The 11,940-nt window shown below is 46.6% G+C and overlaps 3 protein-coding genes across 9 annotated transcripts in view; 2 read left to right on the top strand and 1 right to left on the bottom strand.

Annotated features, from left to right (window-relative positions):
* The window catches only part of LOC124471292 (NACHT, LRR and PYD domains-containing protein 12-like), a 1,476,309-nt gene that overhangs the window by 1,317,764 nt on the left and 146,605 nt on the right, over nt 1-11,940 (top strand). The gene's annotated exons all lie outside the window — the stretch shown is intronic.
* LOC124471307 (NACHT, LRR and PYD domains-containing protein 6-like) overlaps nt 1-11,940 on the top strand; it is a 332,215-nt gene that overhangs the window by 174,649 nt on the left and 145,626 nt on the right. The gene's annotated exons all lie outside the window — the stretch shown is intronic.
* Nucleotides 5,150-9,279, bottom strand: LOC124471344. The gene is made up of 2 exons (XM_047025831.1): nt 8,900-9,279; nt 5,150-6,797 (listed from the first exon to the last, which is right to left on the bottom strand). Exon 2 carries the CDS (start codon nt 6,768-6,770, stop codon nt 5,409-5,411), a length of 1,362 nt encoding a protein of 453 aa, XP_046881787.1. The 5' UTR covers nt 6,771-6,797; nt 8,900-9,279; the 3' UTR covers nt 5,150-5,408.

Here is an 11,940-nt window from a genome sequence, read left to right on the forward strand (position 1 = left end):
GGGAGGGAGGGAGGGAGGGATGAAGATGTTTTATACAAGATGACAGAACAACTGCTGTGTGTTTGTTGGTGACCCAGTGACCCTAGACACACACATGGAAACACACACACAAATGTACACACACACACACACACATGCATGCATACACTGTAAACACCACATTTATGACCGGTAATATGACTGGGCTCTCAGAGCAGGAGGGAGGGAGGGAGGGAGGGAGGGAGGGAGGGAGGGAGGGAGGGAGGGAGGGAGGGAGGGAGGGAGGGAGAAATACAGATGTTTTATACATGATGACACAACACCTGCTGTGTGTTTGTTGGTGACCCAGTGACCCTAGACACACACATGGAAACACACACACACATGGACACACACATGGACACACACACATGCATGCATGCACTGTAAACACCACATTTATGACCAGTAATATGACTGGGCTCTCAGAGCAGGAGGGAGGGAGGGAGGGAGGGAGGGAGGGAGGGAGGGAGGGAGGGAGGGAGGGAGGGAGGGAGGGAGGGAGGGAGAAATACAGATGTTTTATACATGATGACACAACACCTGCTGTGTGTTTGTTGGTGACCCAGTGACCCTAGACACACATATGGAAACACACACACACATGGACACACACACACACACATGCATGCATACACTGTAAACACCCATTTATGACCAATAATATGACTGGGCTCTCAGAGCAGGAGGGAGGGAGGGAGGGAGGGAGGGAGGGAGGGAGGGAGGGAGGGAGGGAGGGAGGGAGGGAGGGAGGGAGGGAGGGAGGGAGGGAGGGAGAAATGAAGATGTTTTATACAAGATGACAGAACAACTGCTGTGTGTTTGTTGGTGACCCAGTGACCCTAGACACACGCATGGACACACACACACACATGGACACACACACACACATGGACACACACACACACATGGACACACACACACACATGGACACACACACATCCATGCATGCACTGTAATCACCACATTTATGACCAGTAATATGACTGGGCTCTCAGAGCAGGAGGGAGGGAGGGAGGGAGGGAGGGAGGGAGGGAGGGAGGGAGGGAGGGAGGGAGGGAGGGAGGGAGGGAGGGAGGGAGGGAGGGAGGGAGGGAGGGATGAAGATGTTTTATACAAGATGACAGAACAACTGCTGTGTGTTTGTTGGTGACCCAGTGACCCTAGACACACACATGGGGACACACATACACACATGGACACACACACACACACACACACATGGACACACACATGGACACACACACATGCATGCATGCACTGTAAACACCACATTTATGACCAGTAATATGACTGGGCTCTCAGAGCAGGAGGGAGGGAGGGAGGGAGGGAGGGAGGGAGGGAGGGAGGGAGGGAGGGAGGGAGGGAGGGAGGGAGGGAGGGAGGGAGGGAGGGAGGGAGAAATACAGATGTTTTATACATGATGACACAACACCTGCTGTGTGTTTGTTGGTGACCCAGTGACCCTAGACACACACATGGAAACACACACACACATGTACACACACACACACACATGCATGCATACACTGTAAACACCCATTTATGACCAATAATATGACTGGGCTCTCAGAGCAGGAGGGAGGAAGGGAGGGAGGGAGGGAGGGAGGGAGGGAGGGAGGGAGGGAGGGAGGGAGGGAGGGAGGGAGGGAGGGAGGGAGGGAGGGAGAAATGAAGATGTTTTATACAAGATGACAGAACAACTGCTGTGTGTTTGTTGGTGACCCAGTGACCCTAGACACACACATGGACACACACACACACATGGACACACACACATGGACACACACATGGACACACACACATCCATGCATGCACTGTAAACACCACATTTATGACCAGTAATATGACTGGGCTCTCAGAGCAGGAGGGAGGGAGGGAGGGAGGGAGGGAGGGAGGGAGGGAGGGAGGGAGGGAGGGAGGGAGGGAGGGAGGGAGGGAGGGAGGGAGAAATACAATGTTTTATACATGATGACACAACACCTGCTGTGTGTTTGTTGGTGACCCAGTGACCCTAGACACTGTTGGGGTCTCGAAAGTGGTTCTTAGTGTAGCAAGAATTAACAGGCTTGGAGTCTGGAGATTGATTGCAAAGGTCTTTGTCTTTATTGATTGTCAGGCAGGTTGGAAATCACACGCAGAACTCCTCACGCCGGAGGAGTCTACCATGCATTAACAGACTAGAGCTTTTATACAGTCTTATTACGTCACACAAATATGTTTGGCCATTATCAGACAACACACAGTTTGTTCAAGATAAACAGATGTCCTCCCTCACTTGGCTGTCCTTACACAACCCGTGGTCCCTCTTGCACAACCCGTGGTCTCACTCGAGCAACATTTCCCTATCAGGTCATCCTGACCAGACTTCCTCTCTGGAAAGAACATTCTAACGGGGAGGGGGAGAGTGACTCTCCCAGCTCACTCTTCTCCTCATTATCGAGCATGGGACCCAAACAGCCTCCTCTCTCACCTAGTTCCTTACATGGGGATAAACAAGTCTTCTTTCCTGGCCTAGTTCCCTACGTGGGCTATTTCCTCTCCTCATCTAACCCCTGTCCTAATTGACTCCTTTCTTGAGGTCACCTTACACCAGAAATCCTCCAACACTCCCCCCTTTGTGGGCATTTTGCCCACACTACTCCTCCCATAATCTATTTTCCTGTGTAGCCTGTAAAACATTTAAACATTGAAAAAAACAAAACTCCTCAGACCAATTTCCCTTAATTCCTTTGAGTAATAGGCGAGTATATGGTAGAATAGTAAGCTAGTGTTTATCTGTAATGAAACTGTCCAAATTCATGTTGTGTAAACAAGGTCCCCAGTCTGAGGGAAACCTTGGCTCAGTCTACTCATATGGTTGTAAGCCTGCAGTATGTGTGAGTATGTAACCTTCCTTTGGCTAGGTAAATACCCCCAGACCCTCAAACACAGTTTCACAAAAACACGATGGTATATGATCAAACATCAAGTCCACACATAAAGTTTACAACAACATATGCAGTACTCAAATATCTGTTCAGAATTGCCTTTGTTCCTCTGTATCATCAGATCCTGGAGTAAAACTCCCCCCGGCTTTTTAGGCCTCGCTCTTTTAAAGGGGGGAGAAACCATGGATGATTCAACAGAAATGGGTTTGGGAGGGCAGTCCTCCACAAACCTACACTGATTAATGCACAAATCACTGAGTTACATATACACCACTCAATTAATAAAACAAAAATTAAACTCATAAAACAAACAAAATTATGTGCTTGGTATACTCATTGAGCGATGTTCCACGGCCTTGTAGCGGCTTGATTGATTTGGCATCGCCCGGTGTGGCCTGGTTTGGGACATCATTCAGCCACTTTGTTCCTCCGCCACCTGGACAGGGTACAAGTCCGGGGCAGAAGGCTTGTTCTTAAACAGAGAAAAAGCATGTGAGTCATCCGACTCCTTCATCTTAGCTACAATGGGGCAGGCATAGTGGGTTTTGACACGAGACCGGAAGATGGGTATGCAACAGCAGAGAATCAATACAATGGCCAATAAGGTCAGCAGCACTGCAATCCCTATTCTTACCCAGCTAAACCCCCAATCTCCCAAGCTCTCCCTCATCAGTTCAAACCATTCAGTCTTGTGTCCAGCATTATTCTTCACCTCCTGTCTCAGTGCCTTTAAGTCAGTCATAGCTTGTGCAAATCTTCCTGTAGGGGCAGTGTTGTTTGGTATGAATGTGCAACATACCTGACCAATCAGAGTGCAAACCCCCCCACGCTCCGCCAGCAGCCAGTCCAATACCTGTCGGTTCTGCCAGGTCATTGCTGATGTTGACGACAGCTGCTGGCCCAGGGCGGTGAGAGCCTCGTCTGTATAGTTAATGAAGCGCTGCTGATTATAGTACAGGTAATTAATCCATTCAGTGTTCTTATTTACCGTTATCCAGGGCAAGATGGACTCAAACCCTGACACCACCTCATTTCTTGCTTTAAAGTCGTTGGGCACCCCCCTTGGCTGACCTATGGCATCAATCGTTACATCAGACTTGAAAGCCCGCCTCTTGCGAGGAGCCTCCTCGAGGTTTTCTGTGGTTTGGTTTAGCTTGAAGTGTATCACCTGTGTGACAGCATGTGCTATTCATATTGCAATGAACTCTGCTTTGCTCCCCCCTTGTCCTAAAACATCTCGTGTCAGCCCACTTACCTCTCCCTCACCGAGCAGTTTGCTCGGGAAGGGGATTCTGCAGTGTGGGTGTGGGGTCTATGGGGTCTGCCAGGATCGTCCCCTGCTCGCTCAGCTGCACGTCTTTTAGCAGCTGCACAGTGGGGCTATTGGAGGTCGATGGTCTCTGGTGCTGGCCCTCTTTGGTGAACCTTCCCTGGCTCGACCCCTGGATCTGGCTTTTCCCTCTCCTGGAATTAGATACAGTCCAGGAGCAGGATACTTCTGTGTTCCGGGGAGAGTCCCATTGACTCTGTCATCATAATGGAGGTGAGTTTTATAGAAACCGGGACAGAGAGATGGCTATACAGTCATAACAGCTTCAAGCTTAGGATGTTTAGTTTAGTCATAGCTTTTGTGGAACTCCATCAGAAACAATGTGTGTGTGATGTAGGCATACATCACCAAACCCTATTTTCCTCTGCTACTCGCCAGTTGTTCTCCATGCACGGGCAGTGGACTCTGGGAGGTGTTAACTCAGAGCCAACAAACATCGTTAATGTCATCAATAAACCCTGGTTCTATCAACCTAAACCACCTAGGCATTTGTCAACAACTACTTTAGTTTCACATTTCAAATGACAATATTGCTGTTGCATCCACCTCATGTGTCCCCGTTTCACTCGCCCCCCTTCTTCCCCTAGTTCCTACAAAACATCTTTAACAAAACTTCACCATAGTCTAAGGTTAGACTATCAAAATTATAAATGTTACTACTTAGGGTGTGCTTTACTTGTTTATCAACTAAATTATCAATTTAAAATTGCCTCTGTCTCTGAGACCATAGTCCAAATTTTTCCTATCCCCCTTCCCCCCATCGCATAGTTCATATCTATGCGATTCCTAAGGGATAGAAAAAATATGTTAGTCAGTGACAACCCAAATTCTTCATACTCCTTCACATATTTCATAATATTTTTACCTCTTCTTTAAATCTCCTAACCCCGTGCCTCTGTCAACCGAAATTTACCCTGTTCAACAAGATTCGCAATTATGTGGTGTGTGTAAATTATGATTGGATACATACAGGAAGATGGGTTTCTCGTAGTTCGGGAGGGCCAGAGCTGGTGCCTGTTGTAGACTCAGTTTGATATCCGTTAATGCTTTCTCCCCCCCCTCAGTCCATTTCAGTCTGGCCTGTAGAGAGGTGACTCCTGCTTCTTACGTCATCTCTCGAAGGGCCACGGCTACTGGGAAACTAGGCCCAGCGCCAGCCCTTCTGGCTCGCTCCCCCACTGTCTGTTTTGACTGTAGGCAGCAGGGGGAGCGACGAGTACTGCTTGTAGGCCGGACCTGAGTTGGAGTTTGTTCAGCTTCCGCGCATTCTCTCGGTCACTCTGCAGCCTTTTGTTTTCATTGTTCCTTTCTTTTAACACGGCATGGGTGATGTGTTCGCAAAACTGGGCAAAAGGCATGGAATAGAGACCCACTACATCTGCCAACCGCCCCTGAACAGTCTCTGTCAGGCCTCGGACGACCCCTTGTCGAAACATTGCTTGTTGCAGGACCTCGTCTTCTGGATTTTTCCCTAGTTCAGCTCTCCATTTCCCCAAAGTTTTGTGAATAAATGCCATTGGTGGCTCAGATGACTCAATTGTCTCCCCAGTGAGCATCTCCAGCCTCACCCGATCCGGAAAGAGGGTTCTCAGGCTTTCCCAGACTTCTGTGCGGATTGCATTGAAAAGGTCTCCGTCCCCCGCATGAGTGTCTAGGATCTCGGCCAGATGCTGAGAATGCATGACGTCACTCAAACCTCCAGCTCCCAGGGTGCGCCCCAGGATCATTTTGATGTCTCCGATAGCTATGTTGTGGCCTAGTGTCTCTTGCTCGAACGCCTTAATCCACCTGCTCGCTCCCTCATATGGATTGGGGAGCCGAGCAATTAAACCAGTCATGTCCATTGTTGTCCAGGGCACATAATTCAACTGAGTTACCCTCACCAGGATGGGCGCTTGATGGTATGAAGGAGGCTCCTTGATACGGACTAGCCTTCCCTGACTCATTACAGGGCTTGGGAGGGGTCCAACAGGGTTCTGGGCCAAGATGGATGATGAATATCTTGGGTTCTCTGCCTCACCCGTATACACAGTCTTTCTGGGTGGGGCAGAGCCGCTCTCCTCTTTAGCGTATGGGGGAGGGGAGGCCCTCCCTTGAGTCTCATGATCGGTCTTGGCTGCGAGCAAGCAAGCCTTAGCCGTATCACAATAGTTCTGTCCTTGTTTTTCATACAGCTTCAGAAACTCAGCTTCCTCATTGCGTTTTTTGAGTTTTTTCTTGGCCGAACCAGAATGGCTGTGGTTGGCGATCAGGACCCTCATGTCGTCGCAGAGGCTTAGATCGAAAGTCCCGTGCTCTGGCCAGACTGTTGTCATCTTGGCAGTGCGCTTGGCCCATTTCCTGTTCATCTCGACGAGGCGTTCTCGGAGAAGAGGGAATTTGAGGCTGAGCACCTCCTGGGCGGTCACGCGCAGAGTAGCAGCTGGCACGGTCTGGTCAGGTGACAGGACAGCTCTAGCTCCTCCCTCTACCGGTCTTTTTGGCACACTCATGATGCGTTTGGGATGGAACAGGCAGATCTAAACTTAAGAATATGAGTGTTACTGGCCAGTTTTTATACATATGCCATTTGCATACATTCATTCCTGTATCTATCTTTTCATTATGTAAATGTTAATGTACATGTAAATGTTAGTGTAAATGTAAATGAGTTGTTTGTTGAACGAGGCAAACACTCTGCACACGCAACAGAAACACAGTTCTATTTTTCTTTATTACTTGTAAACACTTTGAGAAAGGGCTGTGTAAACCCTTTTGTTGTACTTGTGCCAGATTTTCGCCTCTCCGTCTGTACTGTTCAGAGAGAAGAGAATGTGAGACAACTTGTATATGCATTCCTTTAAGTTTACTTTCAGATTTTTAGCTTACAGTTACTTCAAACATTCAACCCCTTGAAACCTTTCTGGTTGGTTTCTACAAACTTTACACAGATATTTTCCTATCCTAGTTTAAATTGTTGACTTCTCTTGAAATCATATACATTCACTTGGTTTTTAATGTTCTCTCTTCTGTTGGTCTAAAGATGTGCCATCATTACTTGATTGTATTCTGTTCAGTTCACACTGCTTCCCTGCTCTGGTCTGCTCTGCTCTGGGCCCGGCCCCCCCCCTCTTCTCCTCAGGACACTCGTCCCAAATGAAAAAAGGTGGGGGCCGAGCAAACCAACACAGACACAATGCTTCCTATGTCACAACTTCACTGCTCTCCTTAGTATGCAAACATTAAACTTTTCAGGATTATGACCTTGTTAACATCTATGTTAAACCTTCCATATCTATCATTCTTTACCATTTCTTGTGCGTGATCAGCCATGTTCTTAGTTTAGGCTTGTCTGTTAATTTTATACGGGTAATTAGGCCGTTTTTTCCTTAACCAGACTGAGAATCAGTGTGCCCACATATTCTCAGCCGCACACGCACATTCATAGTCCACAATTCTACCAGGTCCAAAACTTTAGTTATCTCCAACTAACTTAAGTCAGTTCACTGGCTTCCGTCCATCTTTATTCATGTCAATAGTTCTCATTTCTCCTTCTATTGCTGATTTACGATATTCACACATTGCTCAGGGCAACGCCCTTTTTTGAACAGCCCTGCTCACCCCCTCCCTTACAACTCGCTTTCCTGAAGCGAGTCTGAAACGATTGCGCAACAGCCGTACTCTCTCACTTTTTTAGACTTGTTTCACTGATTTTAGAGGGTTTTACATGTCAATATCAAAAACAGTCAATAGATTTATCACTCCGTTTTTATCTGACTCCATTTCCATATGTTTTTTAGCATTTTAACAGAGATTTTTGTCTCTGGTTCTAATCGCTCCCTCAACAGCCTTTTTTACCACAGCTGTTTTAGGAACTCTCAGAACCTTTTAAGACTGTCATCTCACGGAATGCCACAAAAACATACATTTCTCCATACATTATATACATTATCTACGGATATCCGTCTAACCCAAGTTTTCTCAGCGCGTCTTAAGATGAATCTTTTCGGATAGCTAGTCCTGACTCACTTTCGACTGAAGTAATAGCGGCCGCTTATACTTTGCTGTCACTTGTTGTTTAATAGTGCAACTTTTTAGCCAGGACGGATATTACAATAATAATTTGCTTGAGGTCTGTTGAAAAACGTTAGACACGCAGGCACCCCCCGAATCGCTGGCACCCTTGGCTAACCTGATCTTTTTCAACAGCCTTGTTTTAGATGTAACCATCTTACTCTGATTGCACACGCTTTAACCATTTGTTGGTTAAGTGGCGATTTTTTTACCGGACCTTCCGAACTTTACCTTTTGCTAGGTTCAAAAAAGGCCCTTAAAGAAATGTCCCCAGTTCATTCGAATTTTGTTTTAAAGGGGCCCATAGTAGTTTTTGTACCTAAGCTTTCAGGTTATTGAATAGAGGCCGCCGGAGACCCCCTTGCCTGAGCCTAATAGTACGACAGTAGAGAAGCTTTAGCAAGAAACATTTACATTCAATCATTTCTTTCATTCAGGGTAACATACATCCTGGCAATTAAAACATTTGCAACCAGTTCCCTTCTCCAAAGCCTTTTTCACCTTCTCTTAGTTCAAGATTCGTATCTAAGCATTCATTAGGTACTTTACAGGTTTTTTCATTGCCTACCTTCTCAAATGTAGATGTAGCGAATCACGTCGGTAGTCACCAATTGTTGGGGTCTCGAAAGTGGTTCTTAAGCAAGAATTAACAGGCTTGGAGTCAGGAGATTGATTGCAAAGGTCTTTGTCTTTATTGTTTGCCAGGCAGATTGGAAATCATGCGCAGAACTTCTCTCGCCAGGGAAGTTCGCCCAAGTATTGTTAGACAAGAACTTTTATACAGTCTTTCTACGTCACACAAATATATTTGGCAGTTATCAGACTCCACAGTTTGTTCAAGATAAACAGATGTCCTCCCTCAATTGGCTGTCCTTACACAACCCTTGCCTTACACAACCCTATCAGGTCATCTCGACCTGACTTCCTCTCTGGAAAGAACATTTTAACGGGAGGGGGAGAGTGACTCCCAGCTCACTCTTCTCCTCATTATCGAGCATGGGAATAAACAAGTCTTTCCTTTCTCACCGAATTTCTTACGTGGGCTATTTCCTCTCCTCACCTAACCCCTGTACTAGTTGACTCCTTTCTTGAGGTCACCTTACATCAGAAACCCCCCGACAATACATAAAAGCAACTACTAATGCGATACGATTCACCCCTATTGCGATGCAGTGTGATTTGAAAAGATGTGATTCAATCAGATGCGATGCAAAAGAATATGGTGCTATGCAATTTAAAATGGTAGCTTACATAATGATGTATTTCTTTGTCAGACAGAAAATAATCAATTAACAAGTGAAGGTTTTACTTCACATATTAAACAAAGTCTCTGAAGACATAACATCAGGCCTGGACCTTGCCTTAAACTAGTCCTTTTTTCCTGCTGTAGGCTGTGTTCTCTGAGAGTAAAAAAATGTTAGTTAACTATATTAGGCTACTGGCAGTCACAAGTTGCTGTAAACACTCATTTAACACCACACACTAAATTGAACTCATGTCCTACTTTAAGGTTTTTCTCAATGACTCAGCTATCTCTCGTCTTACTTTGTCGTACACAACAGGGATTTGTTTCTCGGAGAATATAGAATTCCTATTCTTGCTACTAGAGGTACCGGTGGAGCTAGCCACCGACTGTAGCCATAGCTGAATCCGAGGGGGAGGCAGACGTCTCCACACAAATACCATGTAGCCTCTTCAGATGAATTGAATTGATGTTTATTGGCCATGAAAGTTTGCACAGACACGGAATTTACTTTGGCAGGAGAGCCTACCTAGGCAGCCATCAGAGGCGCCCACCAGAAAGATTACATCAAAGCATAACATGAGGAGAGAGGAGGAGAGAAAAAGGCAACCCCCATACAATGCTCCTAGAGGAGTACAGTGTGGGAACAGGCGAAAACCTCAGCACATAAGCCCACAAACATTAACAACACAACATTAAAAACACTTGCAATGGGAAAGGGCGGTGGGGTAGACCAGCAGCATCTGGACCTGCGACCGTAATAGGCGCTGGACACAGACCCGTCAGCCACCCAGGGAAAAGCAGTCGAAGGCGTTGGATGGGGGTGGGGGGGTGGTGGTATCTTTAGTAGGTGAAAGTTAATGTGTGAGTAGGTCTGGGTTGGCGCCCTCGACCTAGGCCACAATCAGTCCGAGTCTCTCTATGCAGATAGTGTTGGCAAGGAGACGTCCTTGGTCATGACCCGGGTAGAGACCAAGCCACAGATGTTGATGGTGGGGGAGTGGGAAGGGAAGAGCAAGATAGTCTCGCTCCAGCGCTCTCCAGGGGAGTTGTTTTCCAGCAACGGCCTTGGCCAAGGCCTGAGCTGGTTACGGGGCCGAAAGTAGATAAGATTGGTGTAGATGTTTAGACGAGTAGACGCGACTCAATTTTCACGTCCACCCTTCAGGAAGGCCTCCAGATCCTCGAACCTTCTTTGCTGAGCCGCGAACTTATCCCTGTTGTACTCCCTATTCGGCTGTAGGTTCACAGTCAGTGCTCCAACGGCTCTGCCCACCGTCTCAATCAGGTCGGGCAGCCTAAGGGGGCTTTTGATGGCTGCAGCCGTTTCCTTGACTTTCGAATATACAAGCCAACCGCCTAATTCACACAGCAGAAAGCCTGTAATCATGGTTCCGAAAATAAAGATGTCTTCATCATCCTCAACGGAAAGCGCCGCTAGACACACGACACGCCAATTGTCCCACGCGTCCATCGTGTAGCCAGCTGCAAACGTCCCGTCCGGACATTTGGGTTCCCCCGAACCCGAGCTTCTCTTCGAGAAGATGGTGTATTGCATTGAGAGACCAGCTAATTAATTCCATGCTTCCAGACAACCTAAATTAGCCGTGCTGCCTGTGTACGTTATAGCAGCACCAGCACGACATATCTTGCCAGTTGCATGGGTTGATAACACTCGCCCAAACCTGCCTCTAACTCGTGCGAAACTTGGCCGAGAGACTTGACGAGAATTGGCCACTTACAGCAGTAGAGATGAGAGCGCGCTTAGTAAACAGAGAGGAGGAATCTATCTAAATATAAAATTCTTGGGGAAAAAATGTATTGTGACTTCGTCAACCACCAACATTTTCGTGTCGTCTCGTCTCGTCAACGAAATTTATAATATATTTAGTCATAGTTTTTATTTTCAAAGATCCGTTTTCGTCACGTCTTAGTCTCGTTTTACTCATGGGAAAAAGGTTGTTAACGAACATTTTTCGTCATAGTTTTCGTCGACGAAATTAACACTGTATCACAGACAGTGTACATTTACAAACAACTGCATTTTCCATTTTCTCACACGTGATGGTTTCCACAGAACTCATTGTCATGAGTTCATGACCTTGGTGATAATCGTATAGCAAGACATTATAGAACACGCCTACCGAGAAACAAATGTTAACTTTAAATTTACTTTTCTTTGTACACTACTGAATGATTCATTGGTGTGAAGTGGCTTATAGTTATAAATGACAGGTCATGTTTCCGGACATAATAGGTGTCGTAGTCCATATTACTGTCTACATCGACATATACCTTTAGAACTATACCCAAAGTAAAGTTACGATTTCAAATCCCAAACTAACCCGGTACCCAGTACTTTGTCA

Source organism: Hypomesus transpacificus, chromosome 9 (assembly GCF_021917145.1).
Source record: "Hypomesus transpacificus isolate Combined female chromosome 9, fHypTra1, whole genome shotgun sequence".
Classification (NCBI taxonomy): domain Eukaryota; kingdom Metazoa; phylum Chordata; class Actinopteri; order Osmeriformes; family Osmeridae; genus Hypomesus; species Hypomesus transpacificus.

Excerpts from the sequence above, each read along its gene's own strand:
- LOC124471344 (XM_047025831.1), bottom strand. The coding sequence starts at position 6,770 with ATGAGTGTGCCAAAAAGACCGGTAGAGGGAGGAGCTAGAGCTGTCCTG.